Here is a 20,447-nt window from a genome sequence, read left to right as displayed (position 1 = left end):
ATTGCTTGAACAGATGTTCACAATGATGAAATTGTTTACAACAGTATATTGTTTTTGAACAACAAAATGAGCGTAGATATAGCCAGCACGATCAAGTTCCGGGATATCTGCGGCCTGTTCGAGAAGCTGAAGACCACCCAAAAGGTGGTCAACAAGGAGGAGGTCCTCAAGAGCTACTACGAATCCTTCTGCCGGCACCGCGAATCCTTTCGCCGGCAAACCGGATTAAACGACGACCAGCCAGAGGACGGTGCCAGTAGCTTCTATTCCGTGCTACGACTGCTGCTTCCAGGTGCGGACACGGGTCGGGATACCTATGGATTGCAGATCACCGCGCTGGGCAGGCTCTACATCAGGGTGCTCCAGCTACCCACGGACTGTGAGTGCAGAAACCTATTGGCAATAACATTTAGGCTTATTTATAATCTCTTTGTTGTCCCCACTAGCCAGCGATGCCATCAGGCTGCAGCACCGCACCGGAACCATGTACCGGGACTACGGCGATGTTGTTTATTCCGTGCTTAAGCCAAGGTGCTTTAATCCGCCCAGCAATTTGAGACTGAATCAAATCCATCAGATGCTGGACACCATTGCCAATGAGGACACAGAAGGTGGGTGTTTTTAAACTCATCTGAACGACTGTCTCAATATGGCCGCTCTTTGCAGTTAAGCAGCAGCAACTCATCTGCTTTACGGAGCAGGCGTCGCCCGAGGAACAGAAGTGGCTAATCCGGCTGCTGCTGAAAAGCCTCGGGCTGGGGATCGGTGAGCAAAAGATCTTCGGTGTGCTGCACCCCAAGGCGCAGGACATCTACCAGCGCTGCTCCGATCTGGGACATGTGTGCAATCTGCTGGCAGACCAAACCACCGACCTAGACGCCAGCACCAGCAAGGACAGCAAGGCGGCGGTGAAGTTTGTAAACCTGAATTCCGTCATACGGCCATTCCACCAGATACGACCCATGCTGTGCGAACGATTCCCGGGTGACATCCAGGAGCTGATGCAGTCGGATGTGCTCTATCTGGAGACCAAAATGGATGGCGAACGCTTTCAGCTGCACATCGATCGGGGTCGTTTCATGTACTTTTCCCGCAATGGAGTGGACTACACCAGGAACTTTGGCCACAGCTACGATCACGGCACCTTGACGCCAAAGCTGAGGGGACTTCTGCCGCTGGGCCTGGAGTCCATCATACTCGACGGCGAGATGATGGTGTGGGATACCAACAAACTGCGCTTTCGGGAAAAAGGCGAGAATACGGACGTGAAGAGCCTGAAGCCGGAGGGCAGCTGGCAGCCTTGTTTCGTGGTATACGATCTGCTATATTTTAATGGCAAGAGTCTGTTGGACCATACCTACATTCAGCGGGCGTACAAATTGCAGAAACTCATAGTTGAACAGTCGGGTGTGCTGCAGTTGATGCGTGCACGCAAAATCGGTTCCGTCCAAGAGTTCAACGAGCTGTTCCAGCAGGCACTCGACTCCCACGCCGAGGGCATTGTGCTGAAAAAGCAGGGATCAAGATATCAGCCTGGCGTAAGGCTGGGCGGTGGGTGGTACAAGGACAAGGCTGATGTGAGTAAAGTCATTTTTTAGCAGAGTGCAATAATATGAACTTACTTCAATTTTGCAACCAGTACATCAAAGGACTGATTACCGAGTTCGATGTGCTGATCATCGGAGCATTCTACAATCGCAAGCGCACCTTTGTGGACTCATTTTTACTGGGAGTTCTCCAGCCGGCCCCGCCAGGCAGCTCTAATCGTCCCGAAGTCTTCAGTATTGGAGTGGTTGCCAACAATACGAAACAGCGCGGAGTGCTAAATCACACACTGAAACCACATTGGCATGATGTGGTCAATGAGCCACCGCCACTGTGGTTTCACTACAAGCCCAAGGAGAGGGCCGGATGCCCCGATCTGTGGATCGAACCGCAGAACTCGGTAATTTTGCAAGTGAAGGCTGCTGACCTGGCGCCCAATGGAGCATTTTTCACCCGAAAATCGTTGCACTTTCCGCGCACTGAGATGAAACGAGATGATAAGCCCTGGAGCGAGTGTATGACACTGAAGGAGTTTAACGATCTCTGCCAGGGTCCTTTGGCCATCAAGAAGTTAAACAAGCGGCAACTGCGACTAGAGGATGTGACCACCAAGCGGAAGCAGATGCGTATGACGCCCTCGGAGCGAAGCCGACTGGGATTGGCCGTCTATGAGAAGCGCTATGACGCGAGCACCTCCGCTAGCACTTCCAAACTCTTCGACGGTCTGAGCTTTTGCATACTGAGCGGATCTGCCGGACGACACAGCAAGCATCAGCTGCAGGAGCTGGCTGTTAAAAACGGTGGCTGCATCGTGGAGAATCCCCTGCCCAATGATCCAAAGTGCTTTTGCATCGCAGGCGATGAGACGTTTTTAGTTAAGCGGCTCATCCTTCAGCAGCCACGCACCTGTGACATTGTGCGCATGGAGTGGCTACTTAGGGTCTGTCAGAAGCAGGAGCTTGAACTGAGGCCTAGAGATCTTATTGCGGCCACTGAACCACTGCAACAGGATCTGGCTGAATGTTTTGACCAGCACGGTGATAGCTACACCAAAGACATTGCCAACGTGGAGGAGTTGCAGGATCTGCTTGAAGGCATTGATTTGACAGCTGATAATGTGGCTGGCATAACCGCATCTAACCTAAATGCTCTGGAGGATCAGCTTCTGGATGGAAAAAAGAATCTGAACATGTTCTGCCACCTTAATGCGTTTTTCTATAGTCCGCATGGTGATGAACTGGCTAAGCTTCTGTTTCTTCAAAACGGCGGCCGGATAGTCGACGATTCCGATCCGGAACTTAATCTGGGATTTATCTGTATGTCTTCTGACATCGATAACGACCACTTGGAGCACTGGCGGCAAAATCATTTCAAGTTGAGCGCTGACAAGGTTTTAAACTCGGCGTGGATCCATCAGTGCCATCGCGAAGGCATCCTACTTCCTATGCACTCTTTCATCTAACCCAATGAGTTTGTTAACGCTTTATAGTTTTGTACAAAATTTACCTGTTATACTTGTTATAAAATTGTAATTTTATTGACCTTTTTCTTACCATAAAAAGCTTGAAACAAAGGTACGATTATCCCGAATTCTAATATTCTATCAAAAAGATTTGCATGTATATTTATACTAGCTTTTAATAAAGACCAACATAGAAGAACAATAGTAGAATGACAATAAGTACACAAAAAGGTTATTTTTCAATGATTTCGTTTTTATTCACATAAAAAGAGATAACGAGCAGAATAGTATTGATTCCGTTGGGAGGATTTTGGACAAATGGTAGTGTGGATATTAGGTTCGTTATTTCGCCAATTGATACGCTCGACAGTTCGGTTACATAATTCAGGGAGTTCTCTTCGGGATTTTCAATAGTTTATCGGTTCTGCACTTTCGGCAATAAGAACATCAAAAATACATTTATTTTATTCATTGTAAAGTTAGATATATGTTTGTATATATATAACATAAATAATGTATATATAGGTGTATAACATTTAACACTAACAATTCTTAAGCGCGACCTCTTCGCTCCCTCTCTCTCTCTCTATTTCTTTCTCTGTCTCTCTCTATCTCACTTGCACCTACTAACTCTATCTCTTTCGTTCAGTGACTTGACTTTAACATTTAATGAGGAATATGCAATCTCTGAGATTGTTTAACACATTTATCGACTCTATGAACATATAGATTACGTATGTCAATCAAATTGTTTAAAATTTAACAAGCTAATATCAACAAAAAAAAAAACTATGTTTAAGTTTCTCAGTTAGTTCGATTCATGGGAGTGGGCGAAATTCATGGTTGGAATATTTGTTGATGTTTATACATAAATTGTTGGGCTTGGGCATACAAATGCAGAGTACTCTCGATCTTGATCTTTATTTGGGGTATAACAATCGGTATACTAAACTAAGTCGTTACTTTTCAATGTAGTTTGGTTGTGGGTTTGTTCTCTTATATTTTCACTTTTGTGTTTCTTATTCCGGCATGGTAAATAGGTTACAACGCTACACATAACAACTATCAACATTTAGGGTATGCATAATAATAGCGATATCATAATAATAATAGTAATAACATCAGTTACAACTTTATTTGTGTGTGTTCGTCGTTCCTTCAATATAATTGAAAATAAAAATGATTAAACCATAAACAAAATAATAATTGCATTTTCTTTAAATCAAGTCTTTTGGAATTTCTCGCATATTCATTATATTCGTAGCTACACATAATATGTATTTTTTTTTATAAATTATTAACTGTATAATAATAATTTCGTTTCGTGGTTTTTCTTTTGACCCAAAATTAAATAAGCTTAATTTTACTGCCAAAACGTTTAGTTAGCTTTAATTGTAAAATATACCTAAAATTCTCAAACAAATAAAAAGGAAGTTTTCAAATCAGACTTAATTATGAAAATAGGTCTTCCAGCAAAGAGCGTAATCAACATTTGTTTTATGAAAGTTGGTTCTTTCTATAATTATCGATTTTCAAGGTTGATAACTGAATTCTTCATTTTCGGTTTTCATTCTTCACTTTCGGGATTTCACTTCATATTTCATAGGTATATGGCAGTCGTTATCATTGTTTTAATTTAACCTTTTGAGATAAGTTCATCCTTTTTTTATAAATCAATATTAAAATAGCAAAAAAAATCAAAAAAAAAACATTAAATTTAGGTAATTATATTAAATAGGGTTTATGCCTAAACCTAAGCAAATCTAAAGCTACAAATGTGTTTGTGGTTTTTATTCTCTGATCCCGTTTTTATTCCTTTCTCTTGGTCAAAAAGTTGGTCCACATGAAACCTTTATTCCGTCTTATCGTTTGTGTTTTTTTTTGTTTGTGTGTTTCTCTATATACTACATATATACTTAAGACTAAGCCTGTGTAGGAGTGACATTTATCGTTGATAAAAAAAAGCAAGTCCATATAGTTTAATTTGTTGATCTGAAGCCGTTTAAACTGTGAGAAATTTGAAGAAAATCACATTAGATATCAAATGTATATGTAAATATCACATGTACAAAACTCACGCTGATCAAAGGTGCTCGGGTTGATGTAGCTGATCAGATCCTGATCCGACATCGTGGTCAGCTCCTGGGGAATGGGCGGCTGCACCGCCACTGCGGCCGCCGCAGCTACCGCTCCAACCGCTGCCGGAAGTATGCTGCCCGCTGTGTTCGGGGCAGATGCCTGCTGCGTCATCACTGCTCCATTGGTGGTCACCGCGGCGGTGGCCACCGACTTTTGCAGAGCATTCTCGCTGGCCAGCGCAACGATCAGAGATTCTTGTGGTGTCGGCGGCACCACCGGCAAGTGGTGACCACGATGGTGACTGGTCACATGCCCGGATACGTGTCCTGGGACGCGACTATGGCCGTGACTGTGACCATGATGACCATGATGGCTGTGGTGACTGTGATTCATCGACTGGAAGTTGGCTGCTTCTACAGCTACTGCGGCAGCGGCAGCAGCCGCTGTTTCTGGTGTGTTTGAGTGGTTCAATAGCAGGTTAACCAATGGATCCGATGCCGTCTCGGCAGGAATACCGCTCACTCCGACAGCTGCCTGTGGCGAATGGGAGTGGACGCGACCGTGGTGGTGGTAGTGGTGTTGCTCCTGCTCCTGGGTAGTTATAAAGTCCGCCGCCGCTTTTATAATCATGTTGCTAACCGCAGTGGATGTGGCAGTGGCTGCGACCTCTGGCTGCATTGTCGCTGGTGTTGGTGGCAGTGCGTCCCCAACTACCACACCCGATGCCGCGGTGGGTGGACTCATCATGATGTTACTCAATGCCAAGGCTGCAACAGCTGCATCCTGCTGTGTAGGTTCCGGCTGCATGGCAATGTCGTTCAAAATGGAGTTGGCCATGGTCACTTGGTGAGGTGCGAGTATATTCGGCACTACGGCAGTGGCCGCTCCATTTGCAGAGCACAAAATAGTCGAGGGTGAAACGGCGGGATTCATAATGATATCGGTGGACAGACCACCGGTGACATCGACGGGCGCTGGGCCACCCAAAGCAGCAGCTCCGGCCAGGGCTGCTGCCGGTTCCGAATTGAGTATGATATCCTGCGTCAAAGGTGAACTATTCGGCGAAGTCTCACTGCCACTCATGGAGCTGTTGGAATTTGTTGAGCTTAGGGACAAACTCCTCTCCAGCACCACATTGGTCGGCGCAATGCCCACTTTGGCCTGCAGAATATCGGTCAGGGCATGATCGATCACCGCCGAGGTGGTGAACAGAGCTGGTTCGGTGGTACCATTGCTGGAAACCACCGAAGTGGATTTGGTCAGTTCATCAATGAACTTGTGCACCTGTTGCTGCTGCTGTTGTTGCTGTTGTTGGGGCTGTTGTTGTTGCTGCTGCTGCTGTTGTTGCTGCTGCTGCTGTTGCTGCTGCTCGTGCATTTGCTCCTGCATCTGCTGGTGCTGCTGCACGACATGCTTCACAATCTCGTTTTTTACGGCCATTTCCACCGCAACGGCCACCGCCGCCGGATCAATATCAACTGCAGCGGCCACGGCGGCAGCTGTAGCCGGCGCCACAACGGCCGGGAAACCGGGCAGACTGTTCGACTGATCGTACATAATGGTGTCCAGGCTGGGCTTTCGTGCAAAGCGATGATACTGCAAGGCTGCGTTGGGGCTGTCCGGTGTGGATTCACCGGTCAGGGGGCTGTGCGAGTTGCTGTCGTCGAGTTCCGTCTTCAGGGCCTCGGCACTGGCCGCCACTGCGTTGAGATGGACCAGCTGCTGGTCCGTGATCATGGGTGTGACACTGGGCAGCGAGGAGCGTCGAACGCCCATCGGTATTTGGGTGGTGATGGGCGGAGGCATCATGCCCGAATCGATCTCGTGCTTGGCCTCCACATTATCGCCTGGAGATGGGATGCTTCCGGAGCCGCCTGCTCCACTCCAACCACTGGAGCCACTCGCATTGGACGCTGATGTGGTGTCCATGAAACCGCTCACATCTACAAGAGGAACAATGGACAGAAAAGAGGCCTCTTAGTAATCTCATTTTGGTGGTATGTCATGCAAGAATCACTGGGTCATAATATAAGAAATCATAAAAAACAAAGATATAATAAACGGCAGGGTATTTTCTTTTTGTTTTTGGTGGGTTGGGGGCCTCTTAATCCTAGGCCAGGTTTCTGAGAAAGAGTCTTGGGGGGAGGGGATTGCTAAGAGAGAGGTCCGTAAAATCCGAGTGCCTTTCCCTTAATTCCGGGGCTACTACAACTTACAAACTAAAAAAAAACTTAAACTATAGCGATAGCGATAGAAAAGCACTCGAATTCTCTGGATCTGTCATCTCCGCAGGGGCGTTGGTATCTAAATCTAGAACTAAACCACTAATTAAGACTAGATTTCTATTTTATATTAGGTTCTTAAGAGTATTTAAGCTTGGCTGCGAAGTTTCACTGGCAACACCATTCACACGGCACTTAGAAAAGGGAATAGAGCAACAAGATAGCTACGAAAGAAAGTATTCTTAGAACATTCCTTCTTTCAACTTTACACACAATGAACGAAATGACTGACTGACTAAATCAAACCACACCAAGCTGACAAGATCGATTATAAAAGCAATCATTGAACGCTACAAATGACAAGACGCACCCAATCGAAAAGGGATCAGACAGACTCCTCTCAGTAAGCCTTAAGTCTTCATCAAGCACACAGCTAAAGACAAGATTTGTTTAACAAATAATCTCAAAGCACCACACTCTACGAAACTATACCATTCAACTAATACTCAACGGCAATCGCACAAATGAAACAGTCATTCACCAATCGTAAAGTTTATACACTCAATCATTCAATCAATCAATTGACGCACTCCAAGCTTTTTCGTTGCTCTAATGAATAGACTTAATAGTTACTTCTAATTGCTGAACTTAAGTACTAGTGCTTATATATAAGGTGTTTATGGATTAGTATTAGGAGCCAGATAACCCAAATATCTCAGTTCTCGTTTCCTAAGCGGGGTCGCAATGATCTAACCCTGATGTCGTTCTCTAGGCGTAATGTTGAGGCTCTGAAGTCGAGCGATGCTTGAATTTCCACTCGTTCTAGACGAGTCCCATCACTACCACCTCTTATTTGGGGTCTTTCAGACCAAGTTCCCGCTTATGGTTTCTTATTTGTTATAATCGTGTCTTTTCTTTTATACATTTGAGTTAAGGATTTTGGACTGGACCCTGACACTGTCTGCATATTGAAAATTTCCATTCAATCTTCGGGGAGCGAGTCACTGAAGTTCAGTCTTCACATAGAACTGCAATTTCTGTACATGAATCGTATGGTTAGACAGGAGAGAACAGAAACTGATCTTTAAAGGGTATGCAATGAATGTTTTAGGGAAGAAATGTCACTATATAGATTACCATACATTTTAATAATTTACCCATATTTCTTTTATGAAATTTCTGGAAAAAATTTATAAGAAATTATACGTAGGAGAATTAAGATGTAATTACATCTTGCAATTTTCATATGAATTGATTGAAACAATTTATGAAGGATTGCGAATTATTAAAAAATGTGTCAATGATTGAATAAATATATTTAGCAACAATTTTCGTACCCTGTTGAAAATCGAAGCAATTTCAGAGCTAATCTAGCCAAATGAACTGAGCCCTAATATATGACAACAACTAGCTTTATGTGAGTACGTAAAATATATGGTATATATATATATATATAGACGCTTAAAGGTAATGCTCTAAGGTTATATGTGATATGGGTTTCCCTTATAGTTAATAGTAATGGTATATGTGGTGTGTGTGTGTGTTTGAAGGGCAGGATTTTGTGTGTGTGTGTATTCATTAATAGACATATAGAAAATGGATTACGAAATGGCAAAAAAGAATTTGTACGTTGGTCAATCGGTAATTATTGTTTGGTAATTGGTTTCTGTAAGAGTTGAATGGTTTTTTTTTTTTTAACCAGTACCCTAAAATTATCCTTGATGCTGTAGTTGCTGTTGTTCTTGAAGGTTAGAGATGGGGCTAGAGATGAGCAGACGTGGCTGTTGAAGACTCGTTGGGGCTGAAAATCCGTCGCCGATCATCATTTCACATGCGGTTGGATAGGATATTGCTGCCTCGGTGCCATAGGTCCTTCAAATAATTTTTATTTCTTGATTTCTGTGTGTCTGTGTGACGTGTGTGGGTGTGTGAGTATCTATCGCCATCGAACGCAAGCGATTGGCAGTCACTTATCGAGCGATTGCTGCGATTCATTCGATTACATCGCTTTTGTCCAGCGTTGCTTTCCAGGCAAGCTTTCGATTTATTGCTTCGCTTTTCGTTGGCCACTTTGCTATGGTTGCTGTTCGTGTTTGTATATATATACAGAGATACAGGATATATCGGTGTCTATATACTTGTTTATATTGACTGTCGATTAATGACTTAATTTTGATTTAATTTTGGCCTTGCATTTTATAGCACTCAAAAATTTACATATTTGACTATATAGTTAGATTGAGCACCTAAATTGCTAAGAGAAGGGGAAGGAGGAAGAATATAAAGTAAAAATATATATATGCATATTTTTTTTGGGAGGGAGAGGTAGTTTTTTTTTTTTTTTTTTTTTTTGATTTTTGTTTTGTATGGTGGGAGTTTTTACTCGGTTGTTTTTATATTTTTTAAAGACATCCTGATCTTTAATGTTATTTATCATTTTTTCTGACTTGAAAAACAGATTTTATGGGGGATCTGCCTTGCTGTTCTTCTTGTCTGGTTTATATAGGTATATATCCTCCCGATATTTCTGCTGCTTCTGCTGCTGCTGAATCGTCGTGTGTCGGTTTATGTTCGATTTCTTTTATGTTATCGCTTTGGTTTTGCTTTCCTTCATCTGTTACTGGGTACTTTTCTCGGCTGAACATGATCAAGAAAACTCTGCGATTCATTCAAAATACACCCGGCACAAACACACACGTATTCAAATAGGCAATCACACACCCAAACACTCGACCAAACAAACAAACAAACAAACACAGACACACGCATAACTTAAACAAGAAGAAAAGTCCCCAGGAAAAGCGAAACTTTTGTTTTGTTTAAGCACATATTTAAAAAAAGCAAGGAAAATCGACTCAGGCATGGTTGAAAATATTCTACACAGAAAATTATATTAAAATAGAATAGAAAAAACTATTCTTCATCATCGCAAAGGATCGGTTTGGAGGGAAAAATCAAGTTCATTCATTCGGCAGAGTTGTTTCGATCAGTTTCCGGTTCCGCTCCTGATTTTTTTTTGGCGGAGGGTTGGAGCAGAGACGAAGAGAGAGAGAGGAGCAGAGAGTAAAAGTGAGAGACGGGAGGTGGGAGAAGACTGGAGGAGTTGGTTCTCCGAAGATTTGCACAGTCCTGTGCCTTAATCATTTATGGTTATTAATTTAATTTATGTTTTTTTTTGTTTTATCATTCTGTTGTTGTGCTTATAGATTAAGTTATATTTTATGTTATACTTTTCGTTGGATTTGTTCTTTTTCCCTACTTAATTATAAAAGGTATTGATATTTTCATGCGTTATTCGGTGCTATATAAAGAGTAGTAGGTAGAGTAGTATGAAGGTAGGTAAAAGGAGCAGAAAGGGTAGCAGGCAAGAAATGAGTATCAATCAAACCCTTCTTAGTGACCCATGTGTATGCATATTTATTAACTTAGTATATTTAATGATTAGCCAATGAATTCGACGGCTTTTAGTAGTTTATCAGACAAAATGGGTGGGAATAATGACAGAAGCTTTTAAAATTATTCCTCTTAAGCCTTAAACTATTCTGAATCACATTTCGTACTTTAAATATATTTTTGCCATATTGTTTTAAATATAAAGAAATGGTTTTAAAAGTCCTTGAATTTCTATAATTTTCGTTCTGCATATTATCTCAGTTCAAAAGCATATTAATTTGGCAAAACACTTTCGTACAGTCTTCTTTGTTCTGTTAGCTACACACAGACTTGCTAATTCTTAAATATATATTTAATAATGAATGCAAATACTTTTAGCCAAGCCGCAAACAAAGAGCCAACAAGGTAAGAAGAGAAGAGCAAGGAAGGTAGAAGATAAATAGAAGAGGAAAGGGAAGAGCAGAATAACGCATGAAGAGATCAGATTGTTTTACCTATCGCTTATCAGTTGATACGATTCGAATAGTTTTATTTTTGCGGTTTGCGGTTACAAACGGTTCTAGTTTAGCTAATTTATATTCGATTCTTGGATCTGAACAATATAAGAAATTTAAAAAAAATTGCAACTTCAACGTGGTTGAGCCACAATAAAAATGTCACTAAACATACACTTTAAATAACTGCCTAAACCTGAGTACCTCAAGTATGTATCTTAATCTCGTTTTTAACGTATTTCGATATGCTCGATTTCTTTCGGTTTCTATACAGCTAACGAGTCGCGATCTCCGAATGGGAGTTTGTGGTTGGTAATTTGGTTGGTTGGGTGCAATCGAACGCTTAGTCAACAAATAGATACCTTGGGCGTGGATTGTGTTACTTAACGTGCTGGCCGCCGCCAGCGTCGTGTACTGTCCCTTGGCCGTGTAGGTGAACGTGTGCGGTTCGCTCTTCTTGCCGCTGGAGACGATCGATACCTGAACCTGGACCGGCTTCAGGATGTTCTGGTGCAGATACGGTGGCACCGTGCAAATCAGATGAGTCTGCGGGCAGAATAGAAAATAGTCGTTAGTTACGCACATTCCCATACACTATCAATGGTACACTGGACACGCACCTGGTGAAGGTACTCCTTGTCCGGCAGAACACTCTGTTCCCAAAGAGCGGCTGTTCCGCCGATAAGCTGCTGGCGCACTGCAATTTCCGTGGCCGGATCGTCGCCGTTGACGCTGTCGTACGTCTCCTGGAACACCACGTGTGTGTCCTTCAGGAAGTTCTTGCCGATAATGAACAGCTCGAGGCCGCCATCAACGGGACAGGAGTTTAATGATTTCTTGCATATTTCCGGCACGCCAGGTGGTTGAGCTAAAGGCACGAACATCAATTTAATTATACAGAGCAATTAAACAGCTAAATGTGTTGAGCACTCACTGCAGATGATTGGATTCGAGCAGACCTGGAGGGTCTCGGTGGTGCCATCGTCACGGGTCAGCTGGGTGCGGAACACCATCCGGCAGCGAGTTGATTTCTTCTTGTTCTTTTGCGCCAGATGCTCGGGGAATCGGTGCTCCACATCCACATTGCGTTCCTGCAAACAAAATGTAAAGTAATTAGAGTCTTTCAATATATCACTACTATACAAATCTAAATTGTCATCATGGAGTTCTTGCGCTCCTTTGTAGTTTCGTGCACCCACCTTCAAGATTCCAACGCAATCGCAAGTGATGGTCATGTCCGTTTCGGGCTTGAAATCAATCTCAATAACCATGGTGCCGTCGACCTTCTTCTCGTTGCACTGCGTCGAGTTCTTGCCGGCGACCTTGCAGGCCTGGTAGAACATGTGCGGTGCCACGCGTCCAATGTCCGTGCCGATGAAGACCTGGAGGACGGCAACCTTATCGTATCCGGTCAGTCGAACGATCGGGAATCCATTGCCGCTGCGATCCTTGACGGCACCGCGGCTGCCCTCCGTTTGGTAGCGAGCCCGATGCTGTTGCTCCGGCTGCGACAAGATCTCCAGCTGCACCTGGCCGTCATTGGAGCTGGCGACGCTGTTCAGCGGGGTAGTGGGTTGACGTTTGTTAGCCACGCGAGTGACATTCCTGGCCGATATGAATCTGTGGGTTGGAACAAGTAGAGACCGAGATCGAATTGTATTAGTCTGTTCACTGGCGCAACTTTTCCATTCGATCGTTAAAAATCGAAGGCTGAGTTTATTTGTCTAAGGATCGTTAAAAGAAAACTCGGAACTTGTACTTGAACTTTGGCCGATGAGGAAATCTAGATTCGCTTTGGGTTAAATGATTTATGTATTATTTTTCACATGTGCTGGCCAAAAAAAAAGGGATGTTGGGGCGGGATGAGATTGCATGAGTTCTTTTTTAGATACAAATAGAAAAGGCAGCTGGGCTGCGCGTACACAGATACGGATTTAGTTGAATATGTATAGCTAAATAATGAATGATATATGAGTTTTTTGAATGCTGTTAATTACTCACAAACATACACACACGCACATGAAACATAAAAAGGCCGAAAAGGAATTTTCGCAAATTTTCATTGCTGCACTTTGCAGTCGGTTCGGTTTTTCGTTTTGGTTCGTTTCGTATCGTTTCAATTTGTTTTGATTTTTTTTTGTTTTGTTTAAATAAATCTTAGCTTTGACCAATTGTTTACAATTGTTTCGAATTTATACGCCTTTGCTTACAAACGGACACATATATATGTGTAAATAATACATACGGAAAGATGGGAACAAACGCACATTTGAAAATTATTAAAGAACAAAAGTCAAAGCCATCAAAGTAAATAATCTGGGAATAACAAACGTGTTTTTTCTTATTTTTTTAATTCGCAGAGTCAATTATTCTGGCACCGAAATAATTTATTTGGCGGGTTCTAATTGTTTTCCGTCTTTCTGGCACTTGTTGTTTAAATTTTGAAAGGTAATCTAGTAATTTGTCATTGCTTAAACATTTCTGAGTCATTAAAATATTATCGAGACTAGTGCTTTCCGAGTTGTTTGTTTTATAAATTTGTTTGTGTGCCATTTTTTTTTTGTTTCGCATGTATAAACTTTAACAATTAAGTCTGATTATTTTTCGCCAATCTTGTCTGTTTGGTTAACGAAAGTTTTGCTGCTACAAATTTTGTGTCCGTCTAAATTATTTGGTTTGCAATTTAGATGTAAATCAATTGGCAATGCTTTTGCCAATATTATGTGCATCTAGTTCTTCAGTTTGGTTACATAATTTGTGGTTTTAAATTATAGAATTTAATTAAACTATTGAAAATTTACCAAGGAACGTATTAGTTATTTGTGTGGCAAACATTGTTTTCTTTTTAACGCTGCAAAAGAAAACACGCAGCTTACTTTGTCTCAATGTTGTTGTTGTTGTTGTTGTTGCCGCTGCTGATGAGCGGCAGGAGGTTAACAATGGTCGTGGCAGGTGCAACGGAGGCGGCAATGGGCGGCGGCGAGGGCGTGGCCTCGAGCGTGGGTGACATCGTTACCGAACTGGCAATCTTGCGGATGAACTCATCCTCGCTGCAGGCATCATCGTTGTCCAGCTCCACCTGGTTGCACTCGAGCTTCTTGCGTTTGATATGCTTGCCATGGCGGTGATGCTGTTGTTGTTGTTGTTGGTGGTGATGCGACTGCGACTGCTGGTGTTGCAACTGCTGCTGCGGCTGCAACAGCAATCCGTTGTACTGAAAGAGTTGATGCTGCTGCTCCTGCTGATGCACCGAATGCTGCTGCTGTTGCAGATTGAAGGCATTAACGGCTGCTGCCACGGCTGCCTCGGTTGCCTTGAAGACGCCTCCAAATGGATCCGAGCTACTACTGCCACCGGCTGTCGTCGTTTTGGTGTCGTTCACGAAGCCCGTGTCCTCGTCCAAAACGGCCGGCGTCGCAATGGCCGAGCCGTCCTCCGAGGATGCCGATATCAGGTCCAGATCCTCCAGACAGTGAGCCATCACTTTCGTGTTGTTCCGCGATCTATACGTTAACATATATATACAGACATTCATGTACATGGATACACAACAGCAGCACACGCACGCATTACATAATGTTTTATACGTAAATCGATTCATGGATCGTTTTTTTTTTTTGTCTTTTAGCTAGGGATAGCTAGTTTATGCCTGCATAGATTAAATTTCTGCATATAGAACTAACTATCTACAAACATAACTGACAGGATGCCATTTAATTATCTAGGTAGAATCATAATTGGCATTAAATTGACGAGAGCGAAGTATCTGTTTGTCTTGAAAGAGATTACAAATAAATTGATTTCGAATTCCAATGCGCCAATCAATGTCCGATTGCATTTCGAATGCATTCAACGAACCCAAATCGACACTCAGCTCAATAGAAAAAAAAGCTAAACCGAATATAACTGAACGGATCTCGGCGGAACTCAACGGAACTGATCGGAACTAACGGCCTGAACTCAATCGAGGACTGATTTCATTTAAATGGACAGGAAAATCAAAACAATATCACGCTTCAAGGTTGAAAATATAGGGAAATAGGGAAAAACTAAACACTTACACGCTACAAGCTAAACAATTTTTCTGCAAAAGAATTTACAAGTAATTTCAATATATTTTGCCCACAATGTACAATTGGATAAAATCGCAACACCAACGATTAGCTGGCAATCAATCAAAAATAACTAGTTTCATGTCAATGGACTCGGTTCTTTGCACCTTTTTCCAGTTTAGATATGCGCTTGTTTAAAGTTACTCATGAGAAAGTCCACAAGCAAGTTGTTGAGTTGTGGAACTAGGTTCGCCCATTAGCTAATAAAAGTGATAAAGTCGCATGCCATAATTTCCCTGCATCCATAACGGGCATACGTAATCTACGCGCAGATACTGCGCTTCAATCCTAACCCAAATCGGGCGAATGGAGCACTGAGAGTGCAGCTGATTGATAATAAGCGAAGCAAAGCAAAGCGAAATCACGAATCGCAAGGCGGTCGGCGGCAACAGTGCGTATAAGTAATCGCGTCCATATACTAACAGAAACAAGCAGCCAGAAGAAAACAAACCGCATCTAAAAGTCATTGGCCAAAGTGCGACAGAGAAAATTGCGTATTTTTCATACATGCTAATTAAATTAAGCCAAGCAAAGAATGTGCAAATCTGCAAGATGAACAAAAAGAACGCCGGACAAAAGCTGGCAAACAAACTGAAAAACGAATAAATGCAACACAGAATATTCAAATATTCGAAAACTCATTTTTTGAACATTAGAAAATGTATATTCTCTGCTAGTTGTATGTCAATGTCGATAGATACAAAAAAAAAACAAGTAAGCACTTAACAATTAACCGATCGTTCCTGTAATTACCGAAAGCCCTAAATAAACCCCAATAAAAATCACAACACTTCCATTGTTTTCCCTCTGGATTTCTGAGAGATAAGGGGTTGTTGGGGTTGCCCCCAAAGAGCCGAGCACCTACTGAATTAGCCCACATAGTTCTGCCTTCTGCCCACTTTTGAGATTCCCCAACTGCAATTTGCAATAACTGATAAGCCGATAAGATAATGCGGCGATTTACACAGATAGTAGCCATGCAATTACAATACCTATGACTACAATATACCACAACAACAGCGCACACAGACCACATTTAAATCTCGTAATCCGCATCGAGTCAAACTAAATTATAATAAACAAATTCACCATGACCTACAAACAGCAAAACCTGTCCAGCGAGAGTCTTCAGAAGACTAGAGTGTGGAGAAAAGAAACCATATTTGTGCAACAGAAGGCTCAAGGATTTTAAACGATTCACTTTCCTATAACTCAACTAAATACTAAGTAGTAGTATTCATGTACCTTTGGGTATCCCACAGATATCTTTGCATTTCTTATTAAATCCGATCACCGCACGAGCAGCACACGCGTTCCTATCGAAATGAATTTCCAAACTGAACTAATAAAGTTGTTATAGTTATTGGCGAGCCTCGGTCCCATGTTCTTCTTCCCGAAATGAGTTTTCAGCTTTTTGTGAGCCCGACCATTCCCAACAAACAAACAAACATTGCCAAATGCGAAGCAGTTTTTCCCCGAAGTTCAATTCATGCAGATTCGGTATTTTTTATTATTTGTGAAGCGTAGTCAGTCTGAAAATGCATTGCTTCGCTGGTACTCATCATAAGGAAAGCAGGGTTCCGAATCTATAAACAAGTTCAACATATTATAAACAAGACCTAAAGGTTTTAGTTTATACGGTGCGGCTCCAACGCGCCTAGGCTATGAAATCTGATACCATTATTTACGGACATGCAGACATGCGGACAGCCAAAGAAATACCTCAGCAGTCTGGTAAATAAAAGAAATATCTAACAAGATCTCGAACTCTTCGATGTGTGTAAGTTTGTGCATCTGAGTTGTGGGGTGTATTTCAATCAATATTCAATATTCATTCACTCGCAACCATGGATCAAACGCAAAACGAAATGAAATCATGAGCTGGCAATTATCTTGAGTTGCGCCTGCGCCTCCATGAACTCGCATGAAGATCTTTTGGGACATATCTACATATATGGCTGGATTTTGGGTGGGGGCAGGAGGTGGTGGTGGCAGTGACTCACCTTGATACAGGTATCGCTCTGATTAAATGCTGCTGCGGTGAATGTTGCTGCTGCTGCTGCTGTTGTTGCTGCTGCTGCTGTTGTTGCTGCTGCTGTTGGTGGTGCTGCTGATGCTGCTGCAACGTGTTGCTGGCCACCGCGGCAGCTGCTGCGGCTGCTGCAGCAGCCACTGTGTTGGTTAAAGCGCTATTGACCAGCAAACTGGATCGCTGGCCGGAATTGGAGCCACTGCCTCCATTGGCCGCCGGATCAGCGACGCCCCCAGCTCCTGCCGAGGATCTGAGCTCCGTGTGCTGATCGAAACCCAGCCCACTGTCGTTCGAGTTGTCACAGGGCGGCGGATGGGGTCGCTGTGGTATTCGCTTCCCAGGAACCATTTTGCCAGGACCCGTCTGGAAAAATGACAGCGAAATGGAAACCATCAGTACAATTTTCAAGCCACCAGCCAAGTGAAGACTAGGCGTAGGTTTCCCAGTCCTATTATGCTTATCTCTCATGTTTTTAAGTAGTTAATATTAGCATGCTAGTTAATTAGTAATTAAGACTCACCCTGGATATGGTGTGCAGCTTGCCGGGCAATCCCTTACCCGGCTGTCTTTTCGATGGTATGCGAAATCCTTTTCGATGTATTCGCGCACTCATTGTGGAATTGGTGGACATGGTCATTCTCATGCCTGGAATTTAAGTAAAACAAATGATGTGATTAGTACAAATCGATTGCCATTATATGTATATCGTATGTCTTTTGTTTCATCCATTTGGATGAGGTCAAGCCAAGTGGAAGTGAAAACTCCTATACGCGTACAACGATCGCCTCATTTCCAGTTCCACATAGCGCCTATGGTACTGGGCTTTATTGGAGCACAAAAGAATTAAAATCCAGATAGAGGCGAACCAAGAAAACATTGTCTGATTTGTGGTGCCCGTTCGCAAGTTGCAAGTTATATGCCAGGGGAAACTGATAATGCTGCGACGTCTATGGGGTGCATTGAACTCCGCCGGAGAATGCAAACCCGGAGACCTAAAGTCCGTGTAGTAGTAGTGTCGCCTTCGCCTGAGTCCGAGCATAGAATCTGTTGCAGCTGCACTATCCGCCTTCATTGTAACAATGATGATGGCGATGATGGTGATGGTGATGCTACTGTCGCATTCATTGTTGATCTCAATTGAAGCTCAATTTCCATTTGCTTTCGCATTCGCATTTCCATTTCAATTTCAACAGCAGTTAAGGGTTATTTCATTTCATTTAATTTCACTTCATTTTATTTCATTTCATTTTATTTTCCGCTGCTCTACATGAAGTTCTTGCCCACAAGTATAGCCACACACATGCACATACGTATCTCATCTGGCTGGGCGCTGTTTGTACGTTATCGTGGGCAGCAGGAGGAGTAGCAGCAGCAGCACAGCCAGCGGAACAATGAGCCGGAGTGCGCTGATAAGGAAGCCAGACAAACCCGACCAAACCAAGCGAACCCAACCCATTAACAAGCCGCCACTTGGGTCCAGGTCCACTCCTCTGGCAGCCTTATTTCTGTATTATTATTATTTCCATACCATAGTCGATCGTATATTTGGCTTTCGCTGTTTCCCTATTTGAACTTACATGTGTATTTCACGGAGCATTTTAATTAAAACGCGAATCAATTGCAAACATACACGACTGGGGGTTATATCTCTGGGGGCATTGGGTATTCTGGGTTCAGTAATATTTGTTGGGATAGGCCAAAGAAAAAAATAAAACGATAAAACCAAGCAAGGTAAATTAGAAAAGGGCAAAAAGGATTTTAGGCTCAACTGCCTAAGCTTTTTATACATTTACAAATAAAATAGCTCCTTTCAAATCCAATGGGAAAACATAGAAAAATGCAAACAATCAAATATAAAGAAGTGTCAACTGCTATAAATTACGACAAATAAAAGGTGTAATTCTAAAAAGAAATCCACCCAAAAATTAACTCACAACTATTTACTTTGTCAAATTCGAACGCCCACTTCCCAAACGAAATCCATTTTAATTCTGTAGAAATCTCCTATGAAACTATGTTCCGTTCCTTAATTCCGGTAAAATCGTTAAACAATTACGAGCTAATTTATGAGATAAGAATCGAGCAAACAATAGCGCCTTTGATAGCAGCAACGAAAGCAAACAAACTTTGATCTTCAATTACGAATATCCCTCGGTGACGTGCGTTGCGCTCCCAGAAAACACAACAAAAAAATTTCGGAAAGAGATGGAAATTATGTAGACATAGGTGCTACACAAATGAGGAAGGTGAGAAAATCTGTTCGACTCTTGGCTCTTGGGTAAAAAAAAGGAAAATAAAACACCCACGCGATCCGCACCCTTTTGGCCTAACCTTGGCTGGCAATCAAACAAAGAGGCAAACATTTATTGTTGGGCTTGCGGAACGCGCCTACTACCTGCAAGTAGAGCCACATAAGCGGGAACCCGCAGAACGGATCCCGCCAAATGGGCTTTACCTGGCACGGCTGCAGATAAGGCAGATACACGGTTTGGGATCGGAAACGGGGGTGGGTGGTAGATGATACGCGGCGATACGCGCCCATTGTTTCCAAGCAGCTAAACTGTCGTCTCATTACAGAGCAGATACAGATACAGATACAGAAACATATGCAGACACAGATACTAAAGATACAGATACAGATACTAAAGATACTGCGGATAAATGGATACGTTAACGATATGACAATCGGAGCTAGCCTAAAGTCACTTTCGTCTATCTAGGATGATACACCAGAAGCAGACCCCGACTTTGCACCCAATTGGCTGGCAGAAAAGAATAAGGTGACTTTAATTCAATTCTCAGCTCAGAAGATCTGGGCGAGGTTGGCGTAAAGAATCAACCTGAATAGTTAAACACAGATGTTGTTGCCTCGGGAATTTGCAAGTTCTATAATTAAACGCAGACTCCTTCGGACGAAATAACAGCTTCGTAGAGAGGTGAATCCAAAACAGATTGTCAATAAAAACAATAAATTAAGTGTATTGAACCCAGCCCACTGTGACCCACTGTGCTCCGTCCCCTCACTGGTCTCCATTGTACATCCTTCGCTACTGTGAAAGATGAGCCCCTGCCGGTCAAGTGGTTCGAAAACCATGTCATAGCGGAAAT

The 20,447-nt window shown here is 42.7% G+C and overlaps 2 protein-coding genes across 7 annotated transcripts in view; one reads left to right on the top strand and one right to left on the bottom strand.

The window, feature by feature from the left end:
* The first annotated feature begins 3 nt into the window (after positions 1-3).
* Positions 4-3,226, top strand: LOC6618438 (DNA ligase 4). Its single transcript, XM_002042672.2, has 4 exons — positions 4-379; positions 447-611; positions 667-1,577; positions 1,640-3,226. The coding sequence occupies exons 1-4, from the start codon at positions 67-69 to the stop codon at positions 3,005-3,007; spliced, it is 2,757 nt and encodes a 918-aa protein (XP_002042708.2). The 5' UTR covers positions 4-66; the 3' UTR covers positions 3,008-3,226.
* A 13-nt stretch (positions 3,227-3,239) lies between these two features.
* The window catches only part of LOC6618436 (probable serine/threonine-protein kinase DDB_G0267686), a 42,010-nt gene continuing 24,802 nt past the window's right edge, over positions 3,240-20,447 (bottom strand). For 3 of the 6 annotated variants that reach the window (XM_032726238.1, XM_002042670.2, XM_032726237.1), the window contains exons 2-10: positions 17,860-17,984; positions 17,311-17,702; positions 14,072-14,698; positions 12,395-12,815; positions 12,130-12,286; positions 11,816-12,063; positions 11,558-11,741; positions 5,086-7,029; positions 3,240-5,014 (exon numbers count right to left, since the gene is read on the bottom strand). In XM_032726238.1, coding sequence (XP_032582129.1) covers positions 5,010-5,014; positions 5,086-7,029; positions 11,558-11,741; positions 11,816-12,063; positions 12,130-12,286; positions 12,395-12,815; positions 14,072-14,698; positions 17,311-17,702; positions 17,860-17,984 — 4,103 coding nt within the window. In that variant the 3' untranslated portion in view covers positions 3,240-5,009. Of the gene's footprint in view, positions 5,015-5,085; positions 9,563-11,557; positions 11,742-11,815; positions 12,064-12,129; positions 12,287-12,394; positions 12,816-14,071; positions 14,699-17,310; positions 17,703-17,859; positions 17,985-20,447 lie in introns of those variants that run through there. The other 3 variants (XM_032726240.1, XM_032726239.1, XM_032726241.1) reach the window with 2 other exon arrangements.

The sequence above is a fragment of the Drosophila sechellia genome, chromosome X (assembly GCF_004382195.2).
Source record: "Drosophila sechellia strain sech25 chromosome X, ASM438219v1, whole genome shotgun sequence".
Taxonomy (NCBI): Eukaryota; Metazoa; Arthropoda; class Insecta; order Diptera; family Drosophilidae; genus Drosophila; species Drosophila sechellia.
This window is presented reverse-complemented; position numbering and strand designations above follow the sequence as displayed.